This window comes from Ambystoma mexicanum, chromosome 4p, assembly GCF_040938575.1.
Source record: "Ambystoma mexicanum isolate Mex_15411 chromosome 4p, UKY_AmexF1_1, whole genome shotgun sequence".
In the NCBI taxonomy this organism is placed as follows: domain Eukaryota; kingdom Metazoa; phylum Chordata; class Amphibia; order Caudata; family Ambystomatidae; genus Ambystoma; species Ambystoma mexicanum.
The window spans coordinates 658,830,981-658,848,471 of NC_090927.1; the positions used below are offsets into that span (position 1 = coordinate 658,830,981).

The window sequence follows — 17,491 nt, forward strand, 5'->3', positions numbered from 1 at the left end:
TATTTCCATTTGTCCAACGTTACTATTGCCAAAACAACTGCTATTCACCACTGCAGCAGGTCTAGGTATATTACATTTGAGAACACATTTTAGACAATTAAATAACTTAATGACATTGCTCTATTGAATGGCTTTTGTTTTACTTTGTAGTTTTGCATTTCTTCTATATTGCATTAAAGCCTGATTTTTACCAATACTTTTACTAAATCTTGCATAATGGGATCCACTTTGGAAGTTGAGCCCGTGCCTCTCATTTGTGTTCGCTCAAGCCCATCCAGCACCAAAGCCTTCACCATCCTGTATTTGCTCAACCTTGCGAGCTCCAGCCCAGCTCAGGACGATACTGGGTCTCTGGAGTACTGAAGTGCTCAGCAGCATTTCTGCAGGGATTCCATGTGGGTGCAGGCAGGCCGCACGTCTCCACCAGCACGCCCCATGTCCAGCCAATTGTTGAAGCCCAGGATTTCTGTATTGCTGTGATTAGACCCACTGGTTTAGCCCTGCATCCATCTGACTTTTACCAGTCCCGCTGAAAATCACCCCTGTGGGGCATCTAGCCCCTTAGGCTCCATTTAAAGGATACTTGGCACAGATTCTCACCCATTAGCCCGTTTGCATGGCTCATCCTTCTTTCCCCACTCACCCACCAGCAACCACATACCTACCTATGGCTGTTGCTTAATCGCTAAATTGCCCTATGCACCACACCAAGCTGCCAAAAGCCCCACTGTCCCTACTGTAAATCCTTTTGGTCGCTATCAGACTATTTTCACACCATGATAACATTGATAGCAACTTTGCAAATGTTGCACCTGTTTGTCATAAACAGACTATTTGCTTAAGTGGACCATGTTAGTTGCTACTGGAATATTTGGTAATTTTGCACCTGCTGGAAATTACTGGTTGCATCCCCCCCTTGGACATTCCATTTCCTTCAGTTCTCCATAAACAAATCCCCTTTCACCTCTCCCACCTCCTCTACCTCAAGCCCCACCGCCATCCTTAAGATTAACGACAATAGAGTACTAGGTTATCAGTCCCACTCCAACTCTGTTTAAACACCATTGCCTTCCTTCTAATAATGTATGTTGTTCCCTTGTGTTGTACCACATTACTCTGACTCTCACTTTCTGGACTGTACAATCACTCCCCAGATAAAATCTCCTTCATTTCTGATCACTTCAATTCCTATAATTATAAAATCGTACTTTTAGGGATAACTGGAATATACATGAACCCCCATGATCTGGTTATCAGCAAAATCCGGTGATTTTATGACCAATATGGCTTACCCCTCTGCCCTTATGCCATGTGATGTTTTCCCATCATCCCTTGAGCATGTTGCTACATGACCCCTCACTCCCTTCACCTTACTTTCCTCCTTCTCCTCAGACCATAAGCCTCCCTTAACTCCTTCTTCACAGACCACAACCTTCTTCCCTCCAACAGAAGCCCTCATGGCACTTATGGAGGTCTTCAACCTTCCACAAATCTCATTCCCTCTCCTGCTTTAACTTGATTTACCTGAACGCCCTTCAAAACCTTCCACCTCACACTACAGGAAACTCTCTTAACATCATCTTCAGTTCTCCCTCCCTCACCACATCCACTAGTAAAATTGACCACCACCCCATCTGATGCCTCCCTTATCCACCTTGACAAAGAATGTCTGCCCCTCAATCTACTGCCCCATTTCAAAACATAGGTGCAAACCTGCCTTGCCCCCATCTGTCTCAGGTAGAATCCCCCCCCCTAGCACTCTTTGTTCCTTAGGCCTTCTGTCAAATAGGGAGTTTGACTTTAACCTTATCATTAAGTCCCCGTTTGAGCACTATAATACTTCCTGCACCATCTTTTATTATTTAGTAATATTAATATGGTATTTATTGAGCATGGACCTGGCTTCGAGAACCAACAAAGCACTTTACAGAGGTATACACCAATACAAATACATAATGGATCGCTTTACAGAGGTTTACAACATTACAGATGCATAATGGAGTGCTTTTCAGTGGTAACAACAGAACAGATATCCAAGGGGGGGTGGGGGGGTAGGATACAGCCGGGGACAGAGGAGTGGTACAGCTGTATCGAGTGGCGGGGAGGCCATCTCACTTTCTCTGCCTCTCTCCAAGCCCGGGATTACTCATGATATTTGTCAGTATAAAACAGGGATGTGACTTCACCTCTTCTGATGACACAAATATAGCACATCCCTACTCCTTGCTCTATATAAGATAGCATACCTTCAACTCACTACATTCCTTGGTAAGGCTAACTACTTCACTAACTCTCATCACCACAAACTCTTATCTATCCTCTGTGTCCTTGAACTACTGTATCTTTGTCTCTCTCTCTCTCAAGTATCCATTTCATGTAAACCTCGATTCTAAGATGTATAAAACCCATAACACTATAGACATCCTCATCAACGTCCCCCCATTTCCTAGTTCAACCCTCAACTAAACACTACCCCCTTTACCCTTTGCTCCTTCACTCACACTTCAGCTGCTGAACAGGCCTTACCCTCCACAAAGCCAACACATAGTTTTCACACACATCACAAATTATCAAAGTGCTAGCATCACTAATGTACTCCTATTTCTTGTCCCTCTTCAAACTCTCAATTTTCACCAAAGCCTTTACCATGTGCATCAACATAGCCTTACCTTATCTGAAGAAGCTATCTTCTGTCCGAAAACTGCCCTGCCACCTCTTCCCACTCGACCCCCCCACTATTCAAAAACCTTGAACGTGTGGTCTTTAACAGGAGCACTTGCTACCTTTAGACAAACCATATTTGTAACCCTCTCCAAAATTGCTACTTTGAAGCACATTGAAAGGTTTCTGGTGAAAACAGAGATTTTCCTCTCAATGGAAATGGCACTGACCCACGTCACTGGTTTCCTATTCTCTGCTCACCACTCAAAATTCTCTTCCATCCCATCCTACTCTACCACTTTGTACACTGCCATCTCTCCCACTGACTCCCCTCCACCCATGGAATTAACTGAACTGTTCCCTACTGGATCACTTTTCACCTCATTGGTCATTTCCTCTCTATATCTTGCACCACCAACTCTTCTTACCAATACCTCACCTTGGTGCGAGTCTCTCGGGGATCTGTCAAAGGACCACTACACTTTATAATCTTCAGAAAACAAATATCTTCCTATCACCTCTTTCAGGATGATTGTAAAACTATCTTCATTTATCCCCTCTTCACCGTTGGTCAGTCTCTCAGCTACCCATCACTGAATGGCAATTCAATGTATCAGGCGTAATGCTTCCAATAACAAGCATCTCCCTCTCTCTCTCTCTCCCTCTCTCTCTCTCTCCATCTCAAATTCTCAAATGCACCTACTCTTTATCCCTCACTAATCTCTTTTCCCCTGATATCCTCACTCCCCTCCCCAAGTCTTGCATCCTTGGAGTTGTGTTTTAACAGAAACCTTAGGCACTGACGATTCATAAACTCTACAGCACCTGCTACTGGGATTCATCTGCTCAATATGGAAAATATCTGCCTCTCCTGATTAAAAATGCTTATACATCCCTTTTCTCCTCTGTGGTCCTAAGTTTCCTTGACTTCTACACCTGCCACTGATGTGTACTTCTCTATTTTCCTTTTATTACTACAACATAATCTTTACCTTTGCCACCTGCACACTGCATAACTGCCCCTCTCCTCTCACAGCTTTAAAAAAGACATGGGAAAAACAGACAAAGAAATTTCACTATGAGAGTAAAGTATTAATGGTTTCAATGTAAAGGTACACACCTGGAATAAGGAACTTCTTTTAAGGAACTAAAAAAATAAGGAAACCAACAACCATATCAGGAATATTCCTCCAAAGGCACCCCTTTCTGAAAGACTGGGACAAGTATTTAACTGGCAAATACAAAGTCTCTCTCGAGGTTCTCTTTCCTGATAATTTGATGAACCAGAGTGCTAAGGCTTTTGCCATGTTTGTCTCAACCCACTGTTGACTTCTCTCTGGGAAACAGGGTCAGCGCAAGCCATCAGTGTCTCATAATCCATGCAGATTTGTTTTTCACAGTGTTTCTAATGGTGTACATCATTATAGAGATGTGTTTTTCCTCTTCCTCCAAGAAACATCTTTTGAACAAAATAGTGGCTCTCCCTCTAGTCTCTGTCCAATGTCACTCAAATGGGGTCATTACGAGTTGGGCGGTAAGGTGTAACGGTCACCGGTAATGATGCTGGTGCCGGTAAACCCTTACTGCCCTATTCCGAGGTCCCTTAGTGGGTTCCAGCAGGAACGGCTGGTCTGACCAGCCGTTCTCTGCGGGTCCCATTAAGGGACCCTGGAGCTAATAAGCGTTATTAGCGACTTCCCCATTCCCATTGAACCCTATGGGGGCTCAAATGGGAATGGGGAATGGTCAACTGAATGGGGACTTACCGGGTCCGCATAGGTCAGAATGTCCCGCTAAGTCCCCATTCAGCCAGACCGGACCCCGACCCAGGTTTGGAGGCAGCCATGGCGCTAATAGCACCATGGCTACCTCCAAACTCGCAATGACCCCCAAAGTCTCTTTACACAATATCAGATGTTGTCTTGGTATACAGTTCGAGGATTTTATCTTGTCATGCTGGGGTTGGAACAATGCCTCTCAGGTAGTGGAGTTTCACACTTTGTTGTAGCAGGATTTTCAGCATTTCCCAGTGCTGATGTGGCATAGGAGGTTCTCTAAGTGGTGGGTTTATATTGTTCGCCCCCTCCCTTTCTCACCTTAGTCCTTTGCCCAGGCACATCTTACTTCACTCTTCATCAAGCTGTCACCAGGACATGCCTCAGGACCAGTCTCCATGTCTTATTATTGTCCCTAGAGTTAGCTGTCCGCTGGCATTCTCACTGTCTCACCACAAGGTCGTTCCTCCTCCCTCTGTTCTCAGACACAGTGTGGTTTATTGTAGTGTCCCTGTCTTCCTTCTTCTGTCCAGGGAAGTTCCTAATGCCATTCTGCCTTATCTTCAACTCTTTGTCTATGGCTCCAACTACAGGCCTTTCCTCCCCATCCATTCTTCTCCTGCCTTTCTCCTGATGTTCTTTATCTCCCACTCTGTCTCTGGCTTATCCTCCTCCAAACGTGGTTGTTCGCTCTCCTCCAACCTGATCGTTACCTCTCATGTTTTTCCCCTCCTCGTCCTTGATCTTCATACTTTACACTTTCAGTCTCCTCTGCTCTCCAGTTCGCCACTGACATTCTATTAAAAATGTATTCTGTTCTATCTTCCTTCTTCTCCAGTTCACCCTGCACCCCACCTCCTTCTGAAATGTACACTATATATGCTCCTTCACTTCATCTTACACCTCCAACTCTTTCTATATTTCCTCCTTCACTTCCAGGTCCTTCTGCGCATCCTCACCTCCTGCACTCCACACTATTTCTATACATACAACTCATATTACACCTTCAACACTTTCTGGGCCTTCACCTCCTCATTCAACTTAAGTTCTTCCTGCATATCCACCTCCTTCTATAACCCACGTGCTCACTGCTCTGCTAATTTAACTCCCCACACTGCTTCACATCTCTGGAGGTTTTATATATTCACTTGTTTCCACATCCTGTGACATGACTTAAGCAAGGGTTTGTTTCTGGAGTATCTGATTCTTACATTCTAGGGATTGGGAGGTGCTGAACAGATTTTTCTGTGCAGGTGTAACTGGTTGAATCATGCCTTCCTTTCCCCAGTCGCAGGCTAAGCCTTTACAAGGCCAGTCTGCATTATGCCTGTATGGTGAAATGCAGCCCCTAGGCATCTCTCTGGCTCACTTCGGGCTTCCTGCTTCACTTTCCATACCAGTGGTAAGCATTTGGTTTGCCTCTTCTGTCTCCAGCCATGTTCTCCCTCGGAGCAGCAGTAAATATCCATTTAGGATATCATCCATCGGTAGAACTCGCTAGTCTTTCTATATGGGTCCTGGATTAATGGGCCTGTGTAACATTTTCATTTATTAGAGAAGGACCTTTCACAAGTCCAACAAGCCAAGGGTTGACAATGTGATGATTCCCTGCTGACCTATACCATTGAGGGGAACATGGTATCATCCCCATGTCATCCCCACCCCACATAGCTGGGGCTGGGTCCTGGTCCTCTAAGTTACCCCCCCCCCAATCTATGCCTAAGTGGGGGACCTTGTCACACAAATCTATCTACTGTCTCCCATCTAAGTTGATTTGAATTCGTACTACTTCAAATCTATTCATGACCTCTGCTTCCCCTACCTGTCTGCCACCATGTCCCTATACACTCCTTCCTGTAACCTCCGTTCTTCCACCTTCCACAATTTGGCCATCCAACACCAATCCCATGCTCCCTGCTACTGCCAACCTCGCACCCTCCACTGGAACACCCTACATCCGGCAGAAAAACATCATCAATATTCATTCAAATCCTCCTTCATAAACCAAAAAGGAGCACCCACCCTCTGTGTTAACATCACCAAAATACACAACACTTGACTCCATCCAACTATAATGATCTCTCCCCAATTAGTCCTAAATATAGTATATTCATGAACTGGTTCTGTTCAGACATCCACCATATTCCTTCCCTTCCTAGGCAAAAATCCCATCGCTCAGAAATGTGTTGCAAGGTTCCTTGTCGCAGAGCTGCCTCCTCTGTGGCACCCTACCATATGATATTTCTGTTTGAAAGATCATATCCACATTAACTACAAACAAATACAAAAATTAATACAAATGCCAATATATTTGTTGGAAATACTCTATATGATATATGAGACAAAGTACCCAAAGCTATAGGTTATAAAGCTACTGCATGTCACACAGGGTTTCTTTGACATTTTGGACCATGTTGGGACTCAAGGCAGCAGGCCATAATGGAAATCAGAGGTGACTGGCAATATCCTTTGCTCAATAAATCAGGTGTGTGACTCCTCGTGCCTTCTCTCGTCCTTTTTTTATTTTCTGTCGATTTGTATCTCCTTTTATTTTTGTTTCTCCTTTTCTGCCTCTCTTTTTCTGGACTTGCACAATTTCTGTCATTTAGTTTTCCATTTCATCTGTTTTCTCGTTTATATCTTCTCTCATGTCACTGTCTCTGTAGTTTGTGTTTATTTCTCTCATTATCTCTATACCTTTTGGTTAACCTTTTCATTTTCCATCTTCTTTTTTGTAAGTTGTGTGTTTTCCTTTCCCTTCCCTTTATCTGTTTCTGCAATAGCGCTCTCTTTCCATTCTTCCAGTGTCTCCCTGTTTGTGACTCTTTTTGATTCTGGTCTTGGTACAACAAATGGTAGTAAGGAAGAATGTGCGAATTTTGAAAAAAGGGAAAATCCTGTAAAAAAGTCCTTTATCCAATCCCTTAACAGAGTGCCTTCTTGTTATGCAAATATACAGTCCTTGGCAGACAAGCACCATCTCTGGAAATTCATCTATAACAGATTACAGGTGCAACTAGTGGGGTTTCTGTTCTGTGCAGAGACAAAGTGGCCTCGCACTTTAGGCTCGACTACACCCACTGGTGGCAGGACCAAGACTGATTTGCATATGGCTGATTCTCTACTGCAGTGGCACAGGTGGGTTGAAAAACAATGGCATTAAAATGCCACTGGTTAAGATTAATTCATAACCCTCCACCAATCACAATTTCTCTTTTGGTGAACTGGGGTTTTGACATATTTTATAATTACATTTGTATAGTAATGGCATCACATTAGAATGGTGAGATCATGTCTAGACTGAAGTAAGAAAATACACGTGATTGTACATAGATATCGCAGGTCTCCATTTACTACAATGTAACAACACTTGCTGCTACAAAACAAATGTTCTAGGTGATTTCATCTCCAAAAATGAGAAAGTAGTTAATTTCATCCCAGTAAGATTTGGAGTGTTACTTTAATGTTCTTTAAACAGGGGGGGGGGTGCGCCCATACCCACACTCAGCTGCTTTTAGACACGCCACCTTTTCCCCTACTGCGTACCTTCGACTCCTCGCTCTCTCTTTCTCTACTTCAAATATTTCGGGTTGAAACAGCTGAATACGTAAAATAAATAACAATAAACATATTGACAGTGCAAAGTGAGGTCATGATATAAATGCAGGCAAAATCATCTCTCCTTGGTCATATTCCTTGCATTATAATGATTTTCGGAAAGCCAAGTTTCGAGTATTGTGTTCTCACAATGCATGAAACATAAGAAAACTGTCTTTGGGTGTTTAGCAACAGGTCAGGCATGGCGAATTCACAGATATGTGTTTACATTTACATGTTTTCTGCACAAAGTAATACACAGGTAATTTATTTGATTGTGTGTCAGTTATGATTTCTTAGGGTGTATAGAGTTTATTTCAAGTTTTGTGTTAATTTTAACTACAATAGGTTGCTTGTCAATTGGTGTGAATATCACACTGTTGTTGTGCCATGTATGCCATATGTGCAGGAAAGCCCTAACAACAACTGGATAATAGTTGCAATCTATTGCCAAATCTAAAACTATTTTGGTGGCAGTGGTGTCCTATTTGTATTATCCCTTCTCTCCCAGTGTGACAGTATGATGTAGTGACTGCATTTCAGTACTCCAATATATTTGGTGAGATTATATCAGAGCGATTATAGTATGTGTGTGGTCTCATTAGGGCATATCCCTTGAAGGTTCAATGCCATGATTTACACACTAGTTATGTTTTTAAAATTAGAAAGTTCTTAATCTGTGTTCTTCTGGTGCAACCAGCCCAAACAACAACAGAAAGTCCTAATCTTGCCATCTGATGGCACGGGCAAATGGCACAGAGAAGGCTAAAGATGCCTAGACCAGCTCTCAGCATGTGTATTCGGCTCTGCAGCATTTGGTCCAGGCTCCCCCAGATGGAGCAGGGGACAGCGTGGGCATTAGACTCTGCATTTCCCTGCTCCCTGCAGTGAAGCTGACAGTAGCTCGGCCCGTATCTATTCATGATGCGGGTGGAGAGGAAGCAATCCCAATTATGAAATCTGCCTTCTTTTTGGATATCTGTCATGATTGCCATGCTTTTACATGGTGGGCACCATTACTGGTTACTGCTTGGTGATAAATGGCATGGGCACCCAGGGATTCCCATGCCATTTACCAGCCCTGCTAGAGCATGTATAAAATCTGGTGCAACAGATTCCAGGTATGGTCCACTCCACCGTATTCGCTGGCAGATCCAGTATTAGGGGCTTAGTGGCACGATTTCAAAACCTCATGCTTTTCCATAGTGAAGTCACGGATAAAGCCTGGATATTTCATGATCTTTTTTCATTTTTTCACAGGTACATCAGATCTGAAAGGTCGATTATTCTCATAAACTTCTGTTTATCTATCATCTCATCAAACATCCTTATACTAGTTGGGCAGACTCAGACGCATAACAAGGTAGGGCTGATTTTCATGATTTGTTGAGTTGGATGTTGGAACCACACTGATAAAGTACTTCTGTTTGTTCAAGGTTAATGTTCATATTGTCCTCTTTTGTGCCATGAACAGAATTTGAAACAGGGACTGTAAAACTAGTGATATTAAACATGCCAGGCCCAGGAACATGTTGGTTGAACAGTGCTTCACTCCACACTACCCTAGGAGTACCTTGTTGTATGAAGGAGAGAAACCGTAGCCATTATGTGTTGGGTGTCATTTGCGGTGGGAATATACACATCCAGCTGTAATGATGTGTGCGCATCCTGAAGATAGCTGTGAGGCCAATTACTCCGGACTATGCACTATTAAGACCTTGCAAACAATTGCGACAAACGCTTTTTTCAAGGCAGCTCTCATTCATGCTAATTAAATGTTAAATATTCAGTTTTGGTACAGTAAAGCCATGTACATATTTCGTAAGAGGAAATGGGTATATGGTGGTCAGAGTCATACAGACATTGAAAACAAAAGATCATCTAAAGTGTGTCTTTACTTGTCATGGTCAAAGAGTCTTCTTCTGCAACTGAAATGAAATGGCATCCGGCATGACTAAGAATTACAGTAATGTACATACAGTGGTCCATTGAGTATGAGCTAAATATTTCAAGTTTGGACTCCAACATACTCTGATTGCCATTTTGAGTTCCATCCAAACTCTTCCTTACGATGTAGTAACCATTTCAGCTGCTATATACCCTCGCACGGCACTGTACACATCAATGAAAACATTTACATTTCCCTATATTGTGATTGTGTTGGTGGATTACACATGTCCAGGCAGGAAAGCTATGGTTGAGAGTGCAACCGGCATATCTATTTCCTTGGTTGTATGTGTACTTATCAAAGGAAACTCTGAAAATGCGGGATTGTTTATCTAAAGCTGCCACCACCTTTCAAATGCAGATTGTGTCAATTGGTGACATGTTGAACTACTGTTGAGAAAGAGTGTACTTATTTCTAATAGGTATAGATACCTACACCAAACCTTCCGACAGTTCAGTTTATAACAGAGCGTGCCACCTACATATTCATGAAAGCAATATTATTGCTAATTCTGGTAACACTGCTGGACAATTAATTTCTAGAAATCCTTGGACTTGAAGAAGTGTTGGAGACACATGGGTTGAGTTTTGCTTTGTCGGTGTTGATAACCTCGGTGAGTCTGAAGCCAAGTTGTAACCTATGTATTGCCTAATTATATTGTCTATGCCTTTAGTAGAAGCGTATCAAACCTATGCTGCCTGTTGTAGTGAATGTCACATTTAGCAGTCCTGTCCTGTGCTGTTTCAGGTGGTGGCAGTGTGTATTGCACAGCCAATCTTCCAAGGAATATGCAGGATGCATTAATGCAATTTATTTGAGTTATAATTAGACATCCATCAGATTGGGGTGCGTGTGTGATTGTTAAGCCTCTTGTTCAAATGTCATATTTTGATATGATGCAGGAAGAGGTTTACAGGGATATTGATATAATAAATCAGCGTTATTGGCCACAGCTGCTGACAATAGGCTATTAGCACCCAGCTGTGGATAGCAGCGGCCAGTGGAAGAGAATACAGCCAAAAGATATTAAACAACATAATGGCACTTTGAAATGGCTACTGAGCAGTAAATGCTTGGCAGCCTAGCCATGTGAGTCTTTTTTCTCTGTCCATGCTGCGATTCAAGCGGTATAGAGAGGAGAGTGGAGAAAGTTTGCAGAGTCAGAGAGCCGGGTGAGGCGATGTGAGATTGAATACGAGTCAAGCAAGGGAGACACAGGTTAGCAGGGAGGAAGGTCAGGTATTGGGTGCAGCCTAGGGCAGGAGTATGCACACTACACAACACTTTGAATCCTGCGAGTCATTAGGATCTGCGGCTACTCCGGTGCTTATTGCTCGGGAGCCTTGGATTCTGATTGCCTGTCAGGATTACAGCATTCCAGTCAAGGTGCTAATATGTAATAATACACAGGAAACACATGAAAGCATATTGATGAAGAATAGATAGTCACAGACCTGCATGTGAGTTTTATAAGGATAGCATCTAACACCACATCATGCATACCTTCAAATAAGCCATTTCCACTACTGGACGTGACACACTATCTGCTGCTTGCATTTGTCAAACAGGATGACATGCTGCATGATACATCCACAACCACACTCTACCCAACTTATTTTGTGTTAAAAGACAGAATATGCACATAGCAGGATGCCCTATGAGAAAGAGGATGTGTAACTTTGGGTATTTGTGTAAATGTAAGCTAAGAAGTGCAATATACTCCATAGATTCCTGCATATTCAGAACATGCTTAGTCTTTCTTCCATTTCATTGTATGACTATCACAGCACGCTAATGTTCTTTTACCCCATACAATATTCCGCTCTCATTGGCTGAAAGGTTTCTATAAGGATTCATGGGTAGAGCCAACGCAAGATGCACTCTTGTTACAGGAACATCGGGTTATTTCGCTTTATCTCGCCTGCAAGTGAATGGAAATTCCATCCGTGTGATTACAGAAGTAGGACATCTAGAGCGTGGGACCTATGTGCTGATTTGGATGAGCACATGATCGAGTAGTTCACCAGACCAGATTGCTGGCTGCAATTTCTTTGACGAGAAGCGTTTACAGGGACATGTGTGGAGTCTTGGGAAACCCCTTATTATTACTTGAAGCTGTTGATTGTTCACTATCTGTGCCTTTCAAATTCCAATTCCCAGCATTTTCAATGGGACAATGGAAGACACAGAAACAAATCAAATCTATCTGTGCCCAAATTAATCTACCTCCAGAGAGGATTTAGACCCTATCCAATGGCGAGACGGACACACTGGTCGAGGTGAAAGGAAGCTGCTTCTAAGAATCTCCAGAAATTCACTGCAGTTGTCTTCCGCTCTACCTCTCGCTTGACTGTTCTAAATGTAGGTCAGTTTGCTATTTTGGTTTCAATTAAGAGATTTGCCAACCATCAATTAGCCATATCATTAGCTGCCTAGTTGGGCGTAACACGAGTGCAGATTCCCAATGAGCTGGTGCATGACTCCAGCTCAGTGTTTAATGTGTTGCGTTCTGCGCAGCTCCCCTATAAACTCTTAGCCTGACAGAAAAGCACAACAACCACAGAAATCTAATGCCACTGGAAATCAACTGGTACCACTGCCTGTCTTGTCACCCTAAGTACGTGACCTACAAAACGCGGTCACTGAAAGTCATCTTTTATATTCCATTATAGTTTTCAAGCTACCACTCTTGGTTACCATCGTTTCATAGGACGAAACACATCTGAAGACATAAAACTACCAACACGACAGCTAGGCCTGGTTAAGCGTTTGTACTAGACTGTGTTAACATATATGGGGGGAAAATACTTTCCTTTGAGATGCTCTATTTTAAAATCTTATTTTTGATGAGGCAGCCTTAGCATCAGCTTAGTAAGGTTACATTAACATTAAAAGTTATTTTCATTCCTCAGTTTAAATTGAAGATATCAATTATTTCGCACTCAGTATCTGATCATTTGAAATGATCTCGAATCCTATTAACTTGCCAATTCACATTTAAACATTGAAGAGTGATAATGTAATGACATTGGGTAATTTCCTGATTGAAGAACACCATTGATGTTGATCTACCCCTCTCTAAAGTGTGTATATGTGCTGCTCTTCACACATTCTCCACTGTTTCAGAGAAGCTGACTGGTATGATGCATGAAAGTTCTGAATGAACAACAGTGAAGCTGTCCACGGATACTTCTTTTTACTAATCAGATTTCTCTTTATCTGTGGTTCTATAATACTTAGTGAGTCTCTCCCTCATGACTGAGGGTATAAACCAATCCTCTTTAGAAAAAGCAAATGTGTCCTGCTGGCCTTGGAGAGAGTAGGCACGTGATGTTCTGAAAACCATGTCCATGTCTGCAGAGGAGACCATTGACAAGTCAGAAAGGGTATGTCAGGTGGCAAGAGAAATTTTCCGCAACAATGTTCAAAGCACTGGACTCCCGGGAAAAGCAGTGTTGTGGCAAATTCTTAAGACATAATTGGTGAGTTTTGAGCCCCAGAAGTGTCCAAATTGATATCCTGGAAAAGGTGCGACACAGAAAGAATTTACCACTATGACCTTCAATGAACAGCCGATTAGAGTTGCTTTACTGCATTACCATATCAGAGTCAACAGTTCTTACCCAAGCAACACAGATATATGCAAAGGATTCTGGGCACATGTAGCACCAAAGAGGACTCCATCAATGGGCTGAACAAAGTGTCAACTGACACTTTTGGCCAAATTCTGCTTTGGCGCTAGTGTGTGATGAGATTACGAAGCAGAGGTTCCTTATGAATATGAGGTCCTATCCCCTATGCAGCTGCTTCAATTAGCCATGTGCTGAGTAACACAAAGGGTGCACTTGCCATGGCATTTCATATTTGGAACCTCATGCATTGGAAACACTGCAGGTACTTCTAGTACACTAAACAGCAAGCACAGCCTCAACACGTTCTCAGAGTTCTTCTCTTGGTATGAAATGAGTGGTTTCCACATACAAAATACATGTCTACTTTGCTTAAAGGTTGTGCCTGACTTTTCATTTCTAATCAGATAGTTGCTACCACCATGATCATTTAAGTAGAGAGAACTCTGTGAACGTAAGACTCAGCAGCTGGTTACATGACTTTAGCATCTTTTATCCTGTCCTGGGCATATTGTGTCCATTTTGTGTTTGATCCAAAGGGACGACATGTTCATACTGTCATTGACCTGTATCTGTGGGATTATGGGTTCTATGTTCTTTCATCGACAGTCATTTTTACGACTGCCTTTTAAACGAGTACAAAATTACAAAAAAGGTAATCGAATTGTTTTTTTTGGGGAGGGTTTCCCCCACAAACACACCCTCCCCCAACTATTTTTTAACTATTCCCGCCCCCCTTAACTCCTTATCTGCCCTTTCCAACACCCCCAAAAAATGTTTATGAACATTTTCATAGTTTTATACTTGTTTTAAAAGGCAGTCGTAAAAATGGCTGTCGATGAAACGACGTTATATCATTTATAGGACCATGACCATGTCCAGGTATCATGCAGTTAGAGTCTTGTCCTTTTGCACTAAACTCAACAGTGTTCCCGCAAAACACAGGCCAGGATCATATTATTTTCCAAACATGGAGTCTCAGACAGCCAAAGAGATCTGAGATTCAGCAGATGGCAGATGAGTCTCTGGCATTGCTGATTGAAAGTGGCGCTTCCGCTAAAAAAACACAATGTTTCTCTACTACACTAAAAGCCAAACTGGAAAAAATGATGCTGTTTTAAAAAAAGACATTTCATAATCAAAATGGATGTTGTACTTTATTTCATGGTTTTACTTTTAATTTTCAAAGTGCTCTGCCACCAATTTAATGTGATTGTGCAGGTCTATGCAAAAACTGTACTTAAGTCACGCCAGCGTGTTCCATATTTTATAAGATGGTGCATGGTGCTAAAATGTTGTATGTTGTCACTGGCTCATTTACTGCGTTTTGGGCCTGATTCACAGAGCGTTTTCCTATGGGATTGTGCCATTATAAAACACGTCTTTGAAACAGGCGGTTTAAGTAAGACATTTGAACAGATCTGTGCACCGGAACCTCACTTTTATTCCTAGTGCAGGCTGGCAACACTGAGCATCATACCCTTGCATCAAACGGATCCACCAGAACTCTTCTCTTTCCAAATGGGGAGCCCCGTGGAAAGAGCAAGTTTGGGATTCAGCAAATGGAAGAGGAATCCCTTGCAATCCAGCTGGTGGCATTCCAGTGCTCAGTGGCTGAGTGAGTGCCAGACATTGTAGGCCCGATTCATGGGATATTGGCCCGGTTCAAAGTGAATTTACACTGCTGAAAAGTGACTTTGCACTGCCGACACAAACCCTTATTCATGGAACCGGGTAAAGTGTATTTCTGAAGTGCAAAGTCTGTGCAAAGTCAGCGCATAGTCATTTTTGCAGAACAAAATGACTTTGTACGGTTCCATGCATCAGGGTTTGTGTCGGCAGTGCAAAGTCGCTTTTCAGTAGTGCCAAGTCACTTTGAACCGGGCAAATATTCCATGAATCAGACCTCCTACTGTGAACTCACTGAATGACTCCAAATCTAATTAAGGAGTTGCGCGAGGATGGTGCTGTCTGATGCACACGTCCCTCCTTGCCACCACTGGTTAGAAAACATCTGTTCACTTGAAAACAAAAACGAATACACTCGAATGTAGGATATAAAAAGAACTGTGTAAACAAATATTTAAAAAACGGTATAAATATAAAATATATATTGTGTGTTGAGTACAAAAAAAACAAGTGGCAATGTATGTCGCGACTTTTCTTTTTCCCGTGACAAAACCGACAAGGGGGAATTGCTGTTTAGCTCCCTGTCATGTACATGATCAACCTAGCATATAATGGAGCAGCGCAACTGCCTACTGGGCTGTTGTTTTGCATTCAGTGAGAAATCCATTCCTGATGTGGGAAAAGTGCATGTTGCAATAAAAAGGAATCGCAGGGCACTTGACAGGAAACAATGATAGAAATCAAAAATAAAAACTCCTGTTGCAATAATTAATCTCCACCCCCCTTTAATGTATATGTTTACAAGTGATAGTACGTGGAGGTATTGAGAGGGTTGCAATTTCTCAAACACAGTACATGGGTACATGTATATATTACCATGTAAGTGAAAAAATGACATTTCACACATTGTGGTCACCTATGCATGACATGAAGAATGGCTTGCATTTCTTCAGCTATGGAGCAATATGTTTCTCTCTGCTGGTCTGATATGACATGACTGGAGGTACATTGTAATAGACAGAAGAGCAGATGCATAGCTATTTTATAGGCCGGCGGGGGAAGGGAGGGTTCATATTATCACAGGTTTGTGACCAACCGCCCAAGCAGTGTAAACACTAAACGCCTACGTGGGAGTACAAATGAAAAGTTAAAGAAAACTCCTGTCAAAACACCCTGCTTTCTCTTACCACAACTGTAGACAGGAACACTCCTATCCTGTCAAAATACCCTGCTTTCTCTTAGCACAACTGTAGACAGGAACACTCCTATCCTGTCAAAACACCATGCGTTCTCTTACCACAACTGTAGACAGGAACACTCCTATCCTGTCAAAACACCCTGCTTTCTCTTACCACAACTGTAGACAGGAACACTCCTATCCTGTCAAAACACCCTGCTTTCTCTTACCACAACTGTAGACAGGAACACTCCTATCCTGTCAAAACACCCTGCTTTCTCTTAGCACAACTGTAGACAGGCCAGTCTAAACTCTAAAGTAGAACATCGAATCTTTAATAGAAAGCTGAGTATACCAACATACATACTCTGGTCAAGAGGACTCGATCACAACACATAATACTACAATTTTAATAAAAACAACAACACTTTCAGTGGGGTTTTGTAGGTGAGGCAAAATGGATACTCCCACCCTGTTGTTACATTTCAAACAAGGCCATTCTAACATTCAAACACATTGTATTTATATGAGGTCTTCCACAGGTTAATATTTAAACTCAGAAAAAACTGTTAGCATTGTACTACGCTCTTCTACTGTGCAGCCACCTCCCTTCTACCCACCGAAGGAACCACGGCCATCGCGTCGGATGGACACAAGAGCTCCGCTGCTCCGTGTCAGTGTTCACTGTGAAAACTCGAGAGAGGGTGGAGCGAATGGAGGTGACTGCACAATTAGAGAGCACTACTGTAGATGTCAAGCTGGTGGGCTGACACAGAAAAGGATGAGTGCGTGAACGGGCATGGGACTACATGAGGAAACTGCCCTGGATATTGAGAGCTATGAGGACATTTTGTTGTCGAAGTAATAACACACCGAAGAGGATTAATTACAGAAGTGGTGCTATTTTTGGTTCCGAGTCCTCTAACTATGAAAAAAGGGGTCGTTGCTTTTAAATTAAAACCAGTGGTCGAAGTGGGCGGGAGCGGTCAGGGGCGGTGCTCCTCTTCTTCTTTTAATTAGGTTTTTACCGTTCCTATACTTTTATTTTAAAAATAAACCGTTCCGAAACGGTTTT

The 17,491-nt window shown here is 42.5% G+C and overlaps 1 protein-coding gene across 7 annotated transcripts in view; it reads left to right on the plus strand.

Moving 5' to 3' along the window:
• ADGRB3 (adhesion G protein-coupled receptor B3) overlaps positions 1–17,491 on the plus strand; it is a 1,879,974-nt gene that overhangs the window by 1,437,434 nt on the left and 425,049 nt on the right. For all 7 annotated transcript variants that reach the window (XM_069606193.1, XM_069606199.1, XM_069606200.1 and 4 more), the window contains one exon: positions 9,294–9,396. In XM_069606193.1, coding sequence (XP_069462294.1) covers positions 9,294–9,396 — 103 coding nt within the window. The remainder of the gene's footprint in view (positions 1–9,293; positions 9,397–17,491) is intronic.